General features: G+C 34.2%; 1 protein-coding gene and 1 non-coding gene across 2 annotated transcripts in view; one reads left to right on the top strand and one right to left on the bottom strand.

The window, feature by feature from the left end:
• LOC142336000 (ribose-5-phosphate isomerase-like) overlaps positions 1-18,082 on the bottom strand; it is a 41,464-nt gene that overhangs the window by 10,759 nt on the left and 12,623 nt on the right. The window contains exon 3 of the mRNA XM_075384440.1: positions 1,264-1,391. Coding sequence (XP_075240555.1) covers positions 1,264-1,391 — 128 coding nt within the window. The remainder of the gene's footprint in view (positions 1-1,263; positions 1,392-18,082) is intronic.
• Positions 1,865-1,936, top strand: Trnad-guc (transfer RNA aspartic acid (anticodon GUC)). The gene has a single exon. It is a non-coding gene; the product is annotated as a tRNA-Asp (tRNA).

Raw genomic sequence — 18,082 nt, 5'->3', positions numbered from 1 at the left:
AATGCCACATGTGAACAAAAAACCACTGGCGAGAAATGGAAATTCGGTTCAAACAAAAAACCAGGCCCAGAATGAACTCTGAATGGATTGGAATAACCATTTAGAAAAAAAATCCGATCCAAAAAAATCGAAAAAACAGTAAACATCAAAGTGAAATTGCCACATAAAAACAAAAAACCACTAGCGAGAAAGTTAAGTTTTTTTCAAATACCGTTTTCTCACTACTTTAAAATTAAAGCAAAAAATTTCACACCGCAAAACCACTCGCTTTTTCGCTCTACTTCCTGTTTCGGCGTGACAAAAATCACTACTCCAATTTGACTTCAAAAATCATGAAAATGTGTGACCAGATCTTAAAAACAAAAAGACAGCGCCCCAAAACAATTCAAATTCTTTGAATTGCAAAAAATTAGGAGCACTATAATAACCGGCTGAGAAGCTGAGGCGGCTATTAATAATACCATCTCTTATTAATAACTATAAATTACAAAACTAAGCTACTTTTAGAAAATCAAAAAATAAGACAAAATTATTCAAGAAATTGCTCAAAATGGCATCAACATTTCTAATATATCTTCAAAATGATCGAAATCACTTTGAGATGTACGCTACTTGTTAATATCAGTGCTTACACCCATTTGGATTGTTAAAATTAAAGTAAACACTAAAAAAACTACATTGAAAATGCCGGACGTGGAATATAAAATCTACTTGCTTGAGAAAAAAAATTGTTTCACGCCCATTCTCTCTCACAAAAATGCATCAACCAAAGAAAACTTACTCTCATCGGATCTTTTCAACAATTGCCCCCCAAATATGCAAAAGGGGTGGCTATTATTGAAAAGAATTTAAGCGAGCCATTTATTAACCAATCAGAGACGACTAATAACTTTCCACGCATGCACATACTATGTTAAATTGAATAAAATAAAATACGTCATGGTATGTCAACTAGCCGAACCGGAATACAAAGCGAAAAGAATTTCCGACTGGCGGGTCGGTGGGAAGGGGAGGCGATTCTCTACTAGGTACCAAAGGGGGGGGGGGGCAGTTGTTGAAAAGATCCCTCTCATCTTCTCTAATCTTTTGACTTCAATTTAACAGATCAACCAAAACACTAGCTATCACGTCCTCACAGAGTTACTACTCATTTTAATTTTACATTCCAATAGCCTAACTATTTTGTGTCCAATAATCAAAATCTAATACAAATTTGATTTTGGACTTCCGAGACTTTATGAGCTTTTCCGAAAGATTACTAACCGAGATAAGATGCAACTTTGTCAGATCTGATGACGAGAATCAATTTTTCGGCCGCAGCAGCTATAATTTTTTCCTGTAACATACAGCCACCTCCTCCCTTGATTGCGACAAAACCACCGTTAGCACACCTGCAATATGACAGAACACGTAAAAGAACCTTCTAAAATGTAACTTTCTAAAATAAACGGCTAACAACATACAGACTGCTCTCAAACGGCAGACGGGGGGCGGCTCAATTATCTCCTGCATCAGCCGGGGGATCTTTTCCGTTTGTGCCCCCCCCAGCTTAGTGGGTGCATATTATTTGCAACCCCCAGACGCACGTGCAATATTTTTACATAATGATTTACTATGTAATTGCACGTGCTCTGTAACTGGGGGGAGCATAACGTACTGGGGGGGGGTACAAACGGAAAAGATCCCAGCCGGGATGGGTGGCTTTAACTTCACTAAAATAAGGTTGGTTCTTCCATAGTTGATATGATTAAATTCTTGTCTTCCAGTGCTACAATACTAGCCTATGCAACAATGCTAGCGTACTGCACTTGGTGCTCAATTTATAACAGCATTTATGTAACACTCTACCACAAGGTATAACATGTCTCTGTTAGTATAGTGGTGAGTATCCCAGACTGTCACTCTGGAGACCGGGGTTCGATTCCCCGACAGAGAGTCTTTTTTGTAACTTGATCAGTTAGTAAAGTTAAACGATCAGAGGCTGGGAAACGCCAATATTTTCACACTTTGCCAAACAAGCCTAACGATGTTTCAGATAGACACGTCAGCATAAAATAATTCGAACATTGTGCTCACCAATAGTCTTCCTTCACTTACAGCTGCGCTCTATTAGGGTCATGAAATCATGTCCGTCCTCCATTTAAAGTAAGCACAGGTCTTTTAAAATTGAAGCAAGTGATTAGCAGCCAAATTACTACAACGATAGAAAAAAATCTGGTTCTTCCCCATCATAGCTGCAGCTGGATACAGTTGGATCACACATTTCAAAACACTTTGATGTAGATGGGAGTTCTCAAAAACTGACATGATAGTACTGAAAATACCATGGATAAAACCAAGGTATTGAAACAGGTTCGATATAGACTATTCGGCTCTTTTCTGTTATTGCCCCCCCACGTCCGTTTGCACCCCCCACCTATACATGTTATAGCATATTGGTTTCATTTCATACACTAACATATACAATTTTATACAAACGGCATTTTCAATTCAATTGTGCAGCCAAGTTTTGAAATTAAGACGTATACGGTAATCAAATTTTGCTTATAATGTAAGCAGACAAAGAATAATCGTGTTTTTAATTTTTTTTCGCCTTTCTTTTGCAGGAATAGCTCTATGGTACTAATTTTTTTGACAACCGGAAACAAAAATTCATCCATTCGTCTACCGGTACCGGCAATTTATTATGAATAAAATAAAGGATCTCTAAGGACCAAAAAGAACATATTTGGGGGGTGCAAATAGACTGGCTATATAAGGCTGGGGGGGCAATAACAGAAAAGAGCAGACTATTCAAAAGCTGAATCCATTCAGCAGACTATCGATTTAATGACTTGGAAAAGAATCAAAAACCAACATGGCGGGTTCAACCCCATCACATGGATCGGCTAGAAAAAATTCAAGCAACTTTTTGTAAATTTCACATCGGAGACAGTGATAAGCAAAGCTGAACAATGATTTGAACAATAATCAAAGGTAGGTTGAATTTGATATTTCGTCTCAAAAAGTAAAACAGTACCCCAACAAAGACAAAAAAACCTAATAATTTTTCAACTCGAAAGAGTGATAACGAATTTTCGTACAGCATGATAAATTTGGAAGATACGAAAACAGGATAAGTAGAATGGGTACAACTTGCTCTCAGCAAAACAAATGAAAAGAACAACAATTCTTGATGCAAACGACAGAAAATGTAAGTTTTTCTCACTTTTTTCATGGCAGAAACAACAAAACAATTTGTGAACAGTGAGCACATTCAATATTAAAATTACGTAGACGGTGCCCGAAAAACTCTCAAAAGTACTTTGTGAAAATAATTTTATAGATATTTTTAGAGTGGCAAAACCCGAAAATTTCTTTAAAGATTGAAATTAAATTGGTAAGCCACGACAGTCTTGATCAGTGTGATATTCAGGATAAAATTAAAAAAAATGGGGGACGAATTTCCAACAAATTTGATATTTTTGACTATAAATTTTATACCAATATGATGACCCTCATTTTTGTTTTGCTATACGAGTGTATATAAAACATTTTTCAGGAAAAAAAAATTGGTCGCCCGATCATTTTTTTAAAAACATTAGTCGAAAACCCACTTGTCCGAGATTTGGCGGGAAATTGGCAAAAGCGTGGGAAGTTGCAATTTATATTTTTTAAACAAATCCTCGGTTCGATTCCCCGACAGAGAGCCTTTTTTGTAACTTGATCAGTTAGTAAAGTTAAACGATCAGAGGCTGGGAAACGCCAATATTTTCACACTTTGCAAAACAAGCCTAACGATGTTTCAGATAGACACGTCAGCATAAAATAATTCGAACAATGTGCTTACCAATAGTCTGCCTTCACTTACAGCTGCGCTCTATTAGGGTCATGAAATCATGTCCGTCCTCCATTTAAAGTAAGCACTGGTCTTTTAAAATTGAAGCAAGTGATTAGCAGCCAAATTACTACAACGATAGAAAAAAAATCTGGTTCTTCCCCATCATAGCTGCAGCTGGATACAGTTGGATCACACATTTCAAAACACTTTGATGTAGATGGGAGTTCTCAAAAACTGACATGATAGTACTGAAAATACCATGGATAAAACCCCAAGGTATTGAAACAGGTTCGATATAGACTATTCGGCTCTTTTCTGTTATTGCCCCCCCACGTCCGTTTGCACCCCCCACTTATACATGTTATAGCATATTGGTTTCATTTCATACACTAACATATAAAATTATATACAAACGGCATTTTCAATTCAATTGTGCAGCCAAGTTTTGAAATTAAGACGTATACGGTAATCAAATTTTGCTTATAATGTAAGCAGACAAAGAATAATCGTGTTTTAATATTTTTTCGCCTTTCTTTTGCAGGAATAGCTCCATGGTACTAATTTTTTTGACAACCGGAAACAAACATTCATCCATTCGTCTACCGGTACCGGCAATTTATTATGAATAAAATAAAGGATCTCTAAGGACCAAAAAGAACATATTTGGGGGGTGCAAATAGACTGGCTATATAAGGCTGGGGGGGCAATAACAGAAAAGAGCCGACTATTCAAAAGCTGAATCCATTCAGCAGACTATCGATTTAATGACTTGGAAAAGAATCAAAAACCAACATGGCGGGTTCAACCCCCTCACATGGATCGGCTAGAAAAAATTCAAGCAACTTTTTGTAAATTTCACATCGGAGACGGTGATAAGCAAAGTTGAAAAATGATTTGAACAATAATCAAAGGTAGGTTGAATTTGATATTTCGTCTCAAAAAGTAAAACAGTACCCCAACAAAGACAAAAAACCTAATAATTTTTCAACTCGAAAGAGTGATAACGATTTTTCGTACAGCATGATAAATTTGGAAGATACGAAAACAGGATAAGTAGAATGGGTACAACTTGCTCTCAGCAAAACAAATGAAAAGAACAACAATTCTTGATGCAAACGACAGAAAATGTAAGTTTTTCTCACTTTTTTCATGGCAGAAACAACAAAACAATTTGTGAACAGTGAGCACATTCAATATTAAAATTACGTAGACGGTGCCCGAAAAACTCTCAAAAGTACTTTGTGAAAATAATTTTATAGATATTTTTAGAGTGGCAAAACCCGAAAATTTCTTTAAAGATTGAAATTAAATTGGTAAGCCACGACAGTCTTGATCAGTGTGATATTCAGGATAAAATTAAAAAAAAATGGGGGACGAATTTCCAACAAATTTGATATTTTTGACTATAAATTTTATACCAATATGATGACCCTCATTTTTGTTTTGCTATACGAGTGTATATAAGAAAACATTTTTCAGGACAAAAAAAATTGGTCGCCCGATCATTTTCTTAAAAACATTAGTCGAAAACCCACTTGTCCGAGATTTGGCGGGAAATTGGCAAAAGCGTGGGAAGTTGCAATTTATATTTTTTAAACAAATCGTGACAGAGCAGGCAGAGAGCCAGAAAAAAGCCGCAATAGCTGTGTAGAACATCAGCCTCAAATACAAAAACAAACAGGCAATTTTTTTTTTCTATTAAAAGCTGACAGGTTATATTTCAATTAAGAAGCCCTATAACTTATTGCTGCTTCTAGAAGTCGCTTTCAAATAACCACCACTTAGAGTGATACGCCAACTCACTTGACCTTATATCTTTGAATTAAAGTAAAGAAAATTCAATTTCAGATCGAGGAAATCATTTTTGAAAGTCACATGTGAGGAAACTTATATGTGACCAAAAACTTAATCAAGCAATAAAACTCGCTCCACAAAGGGTGCAAAATGACGTCACGCAAGCAATTCAGTCAGAATTGCATGAAAAAAAAACAAAGCAAATTTGAAGTTCTTGTAACGTCATATGGTTGAAAAAATCTTGGCGACAAAAAAAAACAAAGATGAGGCAATAATAGCCCGAGCTATCGCTTTGCGGCTATCGAAAAATAATTTTACCCGCAGATTGCCTGGAAAAAGCCGCTTTTGACTCTTATAACTCCGATTGCGATTGAAAAAAAAACAGAAAAAATGAAAAGAAAATGATTGTGTTACAAAAATATTCTTGAATGGACTTTGTAGATAATCTTAAAAGAACGATACAGGGATTGTTATCAACACTTTTTTCAATTCTTTGATCACTTTTTTTCAATACTGACTTTGTTCATTTTAGACCGCTTTGCCTGGCAGCTACTATTTGAAACATTTTGTGCAAAATGACGGAAAATTGATAATAGCTAGAGAAGTCAAAATTAATTCTCAAAAAATTTCGAAGAAGCCTTGCACTAAGGTAAACCAAAAGCAAATTTTTGATTGACGCGGTCAAAAAATCGACGCAATCATAGCCAGCTGAGATGAGGGCGGCTATTAAACAACTTGTGTCCAACAAAATGCTCTTGAAAGAATCATGGCGATCGCTTCCATTGTAGCCTGCTTCAGCCCGATAGGAGCTTCAAATAGGTCTGCGAAGGGAGCACTAAATTTCCTGAGGGGTTCCAAATGATTTTCTGAGTTTATATAACCATTAAGATCTAAAGTGTAAACAAGGTGGCTCGGTAATGTTCGTACGCACATAATGTTCCGACCCCGCTCATCCACATTCTGAACTTAATTAACTACCAAATGATGAAGAGATCAAAAACTTAGATATCGTTCAGTAAAAAACCAATTGAATATAATAATGCCACGCTAGAGGATCGACAACAATTTTTGATAATAGAACTACTAAAAAGGACCATTAAAAAATCAAAAAACAAACATTATAAACGATCACAACTCGATGTCTACAATAAAAGAAAAACAAAATCAAACTCGCGTCAGATAAAATCTAAACAAAGCAGTTTAACCTATACTTCATTAGAAAAAAATGGGACCGGTTCTCAATGCGAATGGTTAACAGGTTGACAAAAAAGTGAAAAAATTGCAAAGAGGTGAAAAGTTAAAAAATACGTTTCCATTTTTGGAAACAATTAACTTCACAGTTATTAATGTCATCAGATATCACCTGAAATCACTGAAAGTTTCCTTTATACGCAAATAATGTTCCGACCCCGCTCATCCACATTCTGAACTTAATTGACTACCAAATGATGAAGAGATCAAAAACTTAGATATCGTTCAGTAAAAAACCAATTGAAAATAATAATGCCACGCTAGAGGATCGACAACAGTTTTTGATAATAGAACTAGTAAATTGATAATAGAACTACTAAAAAGGACCATTAAAAAATCAAAAAACAAACATTATAAACGACCACAACTCGATGTCTACAATAAAAGAAAAACAAAATCAAACTCGCGTCAGATAAAATCTAAACAAAGCAGTTTAACCTATACTTCATTAGAAAAAATATGGGACCGGTTCTCAATGCGAATGGTTAACAGGTTGACAAAAAGTGAAAAAATTGCAAAGAGGTGCAAAGTTAAAAAATACGTTTCTATTTTTGGAAACAATTAACTTCACAGTTATTAATGTCATTAGATATCACCTGAAATCACTGAAATTTTCCTTTAGCTCCATAGGAAGCAATTGAGACATACCAGAATGCCATCTTCAATTGCGCAAAATTTTTAGGCCAATGGGACTTACGATTATTGTCATAAACCAAAAAGAAAACAAAAATCCTCGAAAATGTACAAATATGTAAAAATCTCAAACATTTTATGAAGTCTCGTAGTAATAGTAGTGAAAAAGCCGAGGAAAGAAAGTCTGAAGCTAAATCTGTTACAAGGGTTAATTTATAGCTCACTGAAAAGGGGTTGTGACCTGTGTTTACAAAGACTTAACTACAATTTGACCAAAAAACTGTTTTAAAAAATGACAAATCTCAAAAACCCAAATTTGTTTTGGAAACAAATATTTCCAAAAACTATAACAGATTTAAGATTTCAACAAAAAGCAAATGAATTAAGTTGCAACACCTCAGTAGGCCCATTGTGCCTATTAATAATGAGACCACGCCACGACCCCACAAAATAACAAATACAAAACAAACACACAAAGAAGCCAAAACTTCAAACAATTTTACGACATCAGTCTAATCTAGGCACTATACTTATAAGATGTTACCGCAAGAACTGCAAATCATCCTTTTTTCTCATTCTTACATCAAGGAGCCTTCCCTATAAAAGAGCAACGTAGACTCGACAACAAAAAGAAACCCGAAAATTGAAGTATATAAATCTCGAATTTTTTTTGAATATAAATGGTCGACGCAATCAGTCACAACGTAAAACAAAGCGCAATAAGAGTGGATGAATCATCAAACGGAATTGAGATTTATAATCAGTGAGATTGAGTTACATGATGACCAAATTGAAAGCAAAAAGAGACAGTTGAAAAAAACTGTTTTAAAAAATTTAATTTGAAAGTCATTAAAACAAACAGCTATAAACTAAAATCTTTATCTAGGTGGAGTTATACGTCCTGGGGAATCAAATGAGACCTATCGTTATCAAGTATATGGGTCACAACAACAAAAGGAAAGACAAACATAGAAAAAAAAACAAAAAAATCCACAAAATTTTGCGAGATAACTTGGTCTCAGCCCAAAAAAGCATAAAATATTCAACAAAAACACTTAATATATACAAAAACGCAGTTTTGTCAACGCTCTTCAAAATTTCTATTATGCTTTCTTTGAATTAGATTTGCCAACAATTTGATAATTCGAGAAGGAAACGAAATGGACTCATAAAAAAAGCAATTATGCTCAATAAAGAAAATGAAAGAAAAATTATTTGAAAACACGTAGTATCAAAACAAGGAAAACATCAGTTGAATATAAAAAACAGTTTCCAACAAAAATGTATTACTCACACGGAATTGGTTTTTGCATGTTTTTATTGAGGCTGCGCGCGAAGTTGAGAGAAATAAGATAAAGTAGTGGCAAAGTTCAAAAATTCACCGATATTATAAAACAAATATATTCAAAAGTCATAAGAGACATTAGATAACAACTGAAGGAATTGTATAGGTTCATCTATACCTCCTAAAAAATTAATTGCATCTGTGATTGGGGACACTACGTCGTTGGGCTACAAAAAGTATAACAAATGAAAGCAAAACTCAAGAAGTCTATAAAAATTTTACGAAAACAATTAGTGAAAGCCGTTAAAACCATGAGCTTAACTCTTAAACCAAATTATAATTTCACGGGCAATCTTTATTGCAAATAGTATTTGTCATTAATTGAGCCCTGATTTGAGATTCTTGTCAGTAATTTACATAAAAACATTTACACAGCGGAAATGCTGTGAGAAAAAGGTCGCGCCCCATTCAAATCTAAAAATTTTTTTATCGTAAGGATGCACGGTGAGATCAAGATCAGCCTAGATAATGCAAAGCACTGCAAAACACTCAACTGTTCAAATGGTTGCGAAATAGATCAATTTTTAAACAAAATTTTCAGTTTGTCAAAAATTAATAATGCTTTTTTTGTAATTATCGAGTTTAAATTTGCAAAAAACTTGCAAAATTATGATCCAGAAGACTCATAAAGCCAAGCGGATTACAACTAGCTCCTTTTTGAGCTTCAGAAGATTTCGACCGCAGTTTTAAGGTGTCTACTTCCAGCAAATTTAAAGCAAGTGGGCTAAAAAGAATCAAATGTAGTCCTATTTTTCTCGAAAAGTCTGATTTTTGAAAAATTTAGCATAACTTCTAGCCAAAAAACTCGGATCGAACAACTCAGCAACCCTCTCTTATCTTTAGAGATGAAAAAAGCACTACAATTAACAATTTTTACATTTTTTTCAGCAAAATTGACAAAAATTTTGTCAAAAATACTGAAAATGTGAATAAAAACAGCAATTATTCACAAAACTTTAAACCTCGATAACTCCCTATAAAAAGCGAAAGATGAAAAAATCTTTTTAATTCCTTATTCTACGCTGGCTTTCTAATGATACCACTCACAAATCTCTACGATGATTATATCGATCGGACAAAATTGACTGAACAAAAAAAAACCCATTTGAGTATATAGTTCCTCCACTAAAAAGGGGGTCGGAACAAAAAAACGCATCTCAGCGACCTCTCCATTTGAAATTGATTAGAAAACAGCGGCCATGTGAGTTCAGCTGCTAAAAATTGTTAAAGTGAAAAGATCATGAACAAGCGTGGTTGAAGTCACTAGAAACGCAAAACCAATCGGGCAAAAACTTGTGACTACGATCATTGTTCTAAAGAGTCGTTTGAGAGCAATTAAAACCAAAAAATGGCAACCAATAACATATAAGGACCTGGATTTAAACTTAGTTAGATGAAGCTCCTCAGTGGGCACAATTAAAAACCCGCGATTAAGAAGCGTGATTGGACCTCCAAAATTGCCATTCACACAACTTCTGGTTCGAAAATCATTCTTCACCACTTTGCTGAAGCGCTTACTTAAGAAGCGAGAGAGTTCCTAGAGAGCTTCTCAGCAACGGATTGTCTTCCGGCGTTACCAGTCTATCTAGTTTCTAACAGAGCCGGAAGACTCCAAAAACCCCAAGGACTTTTTAAAACTAAATATAAACGACTGGAATACAAATAATTCAAAAGACTATTTCAAAACTCCCAGCAGTACTTACCTGGCTGACTGATTTTCACTTTACATTTATACTTTTAATTATATATGAATTTATACATTTATACTTTTATATACATTTATAATTATATATACATTTATACTTTTAATTAATTATATATTATTTATACTTTTAATTGAATATGAATTAGAAAATTTCAACTCAAAAAAAACTTAACTAGAAAAATTTGCCGAATGTGGTAACTCAAATACAAACAAAATTGTTACAAAATTCGCCAAACGTCTGACAAAAATCAATTCAATAGTCACTGAAAATTGTTCAGGTTACCATCAATTTTTTTTTTTGCTTTTCAATCCCCTACTAAAATTAACCATGCAACAAAATTTAAGAAAACCTTGAATCATCTCCATGTAACATAGCCGGCATTTTACCAGAAAATAACCGCAATAGACGCTTGTGGCCTTCGATGGAATTGCAACAACTAAAGAAATACGATCAATAGATTGACAATCATTTAATAGACCACTAGACTTTGTGGGTTAGATTCGGACTGTCATTTTTATGAGACACATACGCTCTAATGCAGCATTTTAAAAATTAAATTCCGAAAATAAACACTCCGGACTGTAATACTCAAGAACTAGGGCATATACGTTTGGCACTGCTTAGATGCACACAATTGATATTTAGCTAGCTAGTAAATGTTCATAAAATTTAAAGTTTAATAAGTCATTTCTTTTATTGAGGTGACTCACGCAATTGACCTAAAAGCACAATAAATGACGTCACGCACACAAAATTCAACTGCAAAGCAGTAGAAGTCACCGAGTTGAAAAACTCAATGGTCGCAAGAATCATCGATGGAGACGAATTAAAAAAACACACGATGTCCTCAGTAATAGCCGCTATCGCTTGGCGGCTAAAAGCAAAAATTTTTGTATTCCATTTTCATCGACGAGCTTCAGTAACATTGAGCAGTATTTTCATTTAAAAAAATACTTAACAATGTCATTCAAGCATGGAGAATATCAAGTACAAAAAATCGACCCCATAGTTCCGAGAGAGCCTTCTTCTAATCAATATGAGATTACAGTCATCAGAATTATCATAGCGCACGATTTTTTAAATTTGAGCTAAAGGCAAATTATCAGAGCCCAGGATTGTTTAAAATTGAGCAAAAGCAAATTTGAGCACACTTTGAGAAAATTCTGGGGATGGTGCTTTCCAAACAGTTTAATTCTGTTTCAGGCAGAGGAACTTTAATGGCTCACATTAGCCAAAAATTTCTCAACCTGACTTTTCCACCTTGGCACTCAACAGAGGTTGTTAACTATTGAAGAAAAAGCTAAATTCCTTGTTCAAAAAGAAGTTCAAGTTAAAGCAGTGAACGTATATGCTTCAGCAAAAAAATGAGTATAATGCAAATACTCTTCTTTGAGTTGTACCAAACATCATTTGAGAGCAATTACAAAGATCGCAATTAATTGATAATTAACTGACTACACGATGCATAGGTTACAAGACTCTGATGAACTCAAGGAGAAAGACACTTATTGCTGCTTCCATTAGTTGCTCTCAAATAGCTATCACTTAGAAAGATACACCCACTCACTTGAAATTATATCTTTGAATTAATGTAAAGAAAATTTAATTTCAGAGCGAGCAAGTCATTTTTGAGAGTGAGGTAAGACACGTGTGGCAAAAATTTAATCACGCTATTGAACTCTCTCCACAAAGAGTGAAAAATGAAGTCACACAAACAATTCAGTCAAAGTTGCATGAACACAAACCTAAAAAAAAAATTGAACTTATTGCAACTTCATAAGGTTGAAACAAAAATCTTGGCGACAAAACAAAAAACAAGCCTAGGCAATAATAGCCCGAGCAATCGCTTTGCGGCTATCAAAAAATAAATTTACCGGCAGATCACCTGGAAACGGCCGGTTTTGACTCCGATTGCGATTGAAAAAATCGGAAAAAACCTGGAAACTGATTGTTTTACAAAAATATTCTTGAATGGACTTTGTAGATAGACATACTCGTGTTCGTTAAAAAAAACGATACAGGGATTATCATCAAAGCTTTTTTTCAATTTTTGATCAATTTTTCAATACTGACTTTGTTCACTTCAGACCACTTTGCCTGGCAGCTACTATTTAAAACATTTTGTGCAAAATGACGAAAAATTGATAATAGCTAGAGAAGTCAAAAATAATTCTCAAAAATTTTCGAAGAAGCCTTGCACTAAGGTAAACCAGAAGCAAATGACGCGGTCAAAAAAGCGACGCAATCATAGCCAGCTGAGATGAGGGCGGTTTTTAAACAATTAATGTCCACCATATTGCTCTCGAAAGAATCATGGCGATCGCTTCCATTGTAGCCTGCTTCAGCCCGATAGGAGCTTCAAATAGGTTTGCAAAGGGAGCATTAAATTTCCTGGGGGTTCAAAAAGATTTTCTTAAGAGTTTATATTACAATTAATATCTAAAGTATCAAAAAAACGCATTTCAGCGACGTCTCCATTTGAATTTGATTAGAAAACAGCGGCCATGTGAGTTCAGCTGCTAAAATTGTTTAGGTGAAAAGATCAAGAACAAGCGTTGTTGAAGTCACTAGAAACGCAAACTCAATCGGGCAAAAACTTGTGACTACGATAATTGTTCTAAAGTCGTTCGAGAGCAATTAAAACTAAAATATGGCAACGAATAACATATAAGGACCTGGATTTATATTTAGTTAGGTGAAGCTCCTCAGTGGGCACAATTAAATTCCCGGAATTAAGAAGCGGGATCGGACCTCCAAAATTGACATTCACACAACTTCTGGTTCGAAAATCATTCTTTACCACTTTGCTGAAGTGCAAGAATCATCGATGGAGACGAATTGAAAAAACATAGCAGGATAAGTCCTGAAATACAATTCAAAGAATTGAATGAAAAACTCAGAAGTACTCTACCTGACCAGTAGATCAATTGACCAATGCCAGGCAAATCAAAAACAAAATTTGAGAAACAAACAATCAAACAAACACAACAAAAATATATTGCTAAAACTCTTGAAGCTTTTAAACCTAATGCAAAATTTTTTCCCTCTAAACATACCTATTTCAAAAAATTTTCAGAACCAATTTGTTTCTGAAATCGGTCCAGTGAAGATCGATTAACTCGAAAATGACCAAAAAATTTAAGAAAAAAACATCAATTGCAAATTATAACGAAAAATTGCTGAAAATCGTGAAATTAATATATTAAGAATCAATTCTGTGTCTCTAGAGTTATCCAGTAACCCAATTCCCAGCATTAAAAAATTCATTAGCTCAAAGATCGATAGGCAATATTTTAAAGAAAAAATTTCAAACTACAAAAAATAGAAATTCGTTCTGTTACTGTTGAAAGCCATTCAATATCCCTTAGCAACTATTTGATAACATACTACCAAACACTGGATGAGGTAACCCGGCTACTGAGGCAGGAAAAACTACAAAATATAAATGTTTGAGAAAATTTGTAATATTCATCAAAAAACCTCTAAAAGTCGAAAAGTTAAATTGTTGAAAACAAACCCATTGAAATTAGGAACCATGCAGCAACTTTTTACCAGAACATGGAATAGGTATTCTCGCACTTGAGAGTGGACAAATAACAAAAACTGACAAAAAAAATTAGGAAACATTAAGATAAAAATTGCAGATTTCATCAAAAAAGGTAAAATTCGAGACAAAAATGTTAAAAACCAATCCGTTGTTACTAGAAACTATGCATTTCCCTATTATCAAACCTTAAAGGAGATTGCAAAAAATTTGTCAAAAAATTGCTAAAATTTGTGTTATTCCAAAACTGAAACCTATTCCATGGCCACTAAAAAACTTTCAGCAAATTATTCTCCAACCTCTAATGAGGTTTTCTGGCCCCTGGGACTCAAACAACTTGAATATTGACAATAAATTTTGACAGAAATGCAAATTTTGTCAAAAAAGGTTAAAATTAGTGTTGGCAAAAAGTTAAAAACCATTCCAATACCACTAAAAACTATGCAGTAATCTATAATCAAAACCTAGAGGAGGGTTATTGAAACCTAGGGCTGAAAAAACTTAAAATATAACAAAAACTTTAAAAAAAAACCTGAAAATTGCAAAAATTAATATCAATTTGCGTGTTGGTAGTAACAAAACATATAGCTCATAAAAAGTTCATAACAAGCAATCGGTCACGCAAAAGGCTTTCATCAACTTTTGAAAACTTGGACCTAAAACCAATAAAACAAAAAACTCGAAAAAATTACAAAAAACATGAAAAATTGCACCATTTTTGAGCCCAAAAACTCCTAAAAATAACCTTTTAAACTTAAATTAAGGCCATCCCAGCAGCTGCACTATAAGCACATGAAAGACTACTAAAACCCACTTTGGGCCTCTAATGAAACTTAATGCCCGCTGGGCTTTACCTGTTTATCCCGTTTTGAAAGATAAAAGTCATTGAAAAACGTGCGCACACATCTTAAATAGCCGGAAAAATTTCGGAAACGACTCGAAATTCAAATCAATTTAAACGCCATCCAACTACTCATCAGACAAAACGTGCCTCCACTAATTTATGATTATCTTGAAACAAAACCATTAAACAAAAAAGTAAAAACAAGAAAATCAAATCTGTTAAAATAAAAAATCTGATCAATTTTAGTCATAAACTGAGATCCCGAAATAACTATGTGTGCCAAAATAACTTCATCAAAACAACTACTATTTACTAAAACCACTTATGTGAATTATTTTGAAAATAATTGAGTCCAATTTTTAAAAATAATTGAGTCAAAAATATGAAAAAAGCTCTTAAAACAACTTGCACTAAAAAACTGGAAAGAAATAATCAATTTTTTTTATATTACAAAAGCATATAAGTGCAAAAAAAAATTAATTTCAACCAATAGGACATCCAGATGCTCGCAAAACAATAGGCAAGTCATTATAGGCTAAGAAACTACAAAGGCTAAGAAAAAACAAAACAAAGACGAAAAACTGCAAAGAATATTTTTAAAAAATAGTTCCAATTTTCGCCATTTCTGTCATATTTCTCAAAAAAATGATTCATATCCACAAAACTGTATCCAATTGTTATCTAAAATTTGTTTAATTAGAAGGGGTCTTTTCAATGCCCATTTTAGCTAGAAAAACAAAACAATCGTCAAAAAAACGCAAATTACCCCGAAAGTCAGCAAAATAAATGAAAAAACCTCCGAATTAACATAAAATTCAAATGGATTTCCAGAAACCTTCAAACCACTACCGGAACCAGTCTAAAACTAAAATAAAAGCATAACCAAACCTCTTAACCAAAACAAAATAAAAAACTGCTTTAAAATACCGCATGTGAACAAAAAATTTCGCTCGCTAACAAAATTTTTATTCACACCTCAATTGCTCGCTCTCTAGGAAATAGCGATACGAACAAAAAATCACTCTTTTTACTCCACTCTTCATTTTATTCAGCAACAAAATCACTCCAAATTTTTCCACGTGTTTCACTTCCGCTTCAAAATTCACTCCAATAAAATTGATTAAAAAAAGACTTCTCCAATACTCCTCTTCGAGTCGTAAAAACACAGCACGCCAATACAATTCAAATCCTTTGAATTGTAAAAAAACACGATTTCCCAATAATAGCCGCTATCGCTTCGCGGCTATTAAAAAACAAAAATTTTGTATTTCACTTTCATCGACGAGCTTTAGTAGCATTGAGCAGTACTTTCGTTAAACAAATATTTAACAACATCATCCAAGCATGGCAAACATCAATTACAGTATATCGACCCCATAGTTCTGATAGAGCCTTGCTCTAATCAATAGGAAAATACTGTCATCAAAATTATCTTAGCCCACGATTTTTTTAAATTTGAGCAAAAGGCATCAAAAGTGTGCGCATGGGGTTTTGTAAACAGTTTAATTCTGTTTCAGGCAGAGGGACTTTAATGGGTCACATTAGCCAAAAACTTCTCAAACTGAGTTTTCCACCTTGGAACTCAACAGAGGTTGTTAACTATTGAAGAAAAAGCTAAATTCCTTGTTCAAAAAGAAGTTCAAGTTAAAGTAGTGAGCGTATATGCTTCAGCAAAAAAATGAGTATAATACAAACTCTTCTTTGAGTTGTACAAAAGACTAGCAGAGCTATAATAAATGTTTCAAACATCATTTGAGAGCAATTATAAAGATCGCCGTTAACTGATAATTAACTGACTACACGATGTATAGGTGGCGTGACTCTGATGAAGTCACTGAGAAAATAGCGTATTCACCGAGAACCACCAAGCGGTTCGAGATCTATATCAGAATTTTGAAGTGACTTCAGCAGAGTTACACAACCTTCCTTGTCATGCACTTTTCAAGTTCTAGAATCTAGTGCTGCAGATCTAAAAGAGATCTTCAGATCACAGCAGAGATCTTCAGATTTGGGACTGCAGAAATCACTACGGATTTTAAAACGTGCACGTCATGGTTTCAAAGGTCGTTACTTTCTGGCATTTTCTTTTTGGCATATGAACATCCACTCTTTCAAATGGGTGTTGAACTGCACCAAAGTCTGTTTAAATAAGTCTAATGGGAATGTTGCGAGGTTTCTGAATGTTTCAAAGTAGTCACAAAGAATAGCAAACTAGCCGCTTTCATGAACTAGCCGTTCATTGAAAGCTAATTTTTAACCATATTTAAAAAAATAAAATTCAGATAGCCACATCTTGTGCATCGCCTCAGAGTCTACAGAACTCATTATAATCATTCCATGTTCACATTCTAAAATATTCATATTCGAATTCTCGATTTCGCATCATCTAAGAAAACTAACTTTGTGACTTCATCAGCTCCATCAATGGTGACATGCAAAGAGCTATTCTCGTTCTCTTCCAGGGTGCGGAGAGGCAAGAGATTGTTGAGGATTAGTTGTCGGCTCTGGTACGATGTGGGAACACAAGACACTATAGATGAGGGGTCTTTTGAAAGCACCTGTAGAATATCAGTACTGAGCTAAGCAAAAAACTAGAAAAATCAGGTTGCAAATGCGTCTAATGAGTCCTACCGTTTTCGGCGGCTTTGATTCAAACCATATCAGTTCCATATTAATCCAGGGCTCGCTCAGTCGAAAGCAAAAATTTCCATTTAAGATATTCTGGTTAACAATTACAGTACTTCGAAATCTACTTGACGTATAAATTAGTCATCCCCGACAATTTTTTCATGAGAGAATTGCTCGCACAAATACAGTCAAAACGTTTACTCAACTCTTGTTACAATCAAAACAGTTGCACATCGATGAAAAAGCTTCTAGCTCCTAATGGCTTCTAAAAAAATCTGGAACAGTAGCTTTGCAATTAAAATACTTTTCTCCGTCACTCATTTTTTTGCAACTGATGTTATACTGAACATCGAAAGAAAGTTGACACCCTCTAATTTTACGCCGTAGCACTTGAATAGTGACCTACTATCAAACCAAATTATAATCGAATTTTAAAAACCACCCTCAATTTTTTTACACCCTCGATTACCTACAGTATTGGCCTGGCCTACTTAATGAAATTGAGATAAAACGCAAT

Source organism: Convolutriloba macropyga, chromosome 3 (genome assembly GCF_964194025.1).
Source record: "Convolutriloba macropyga chromosome 3, txConMacr16.3, whole genome shotgun sequence".
Lineage (NCBI taxonomy): Eukaryota > Metazoa > Xenacoelomorpha > Acoela > Convolutidae > Convolutriloba > Convolutriloba macropyga.
Note: the sequence above shows the minus strand (reverse complement) of the source record. Positions and strands in the feature narration are given on the sequence as shown.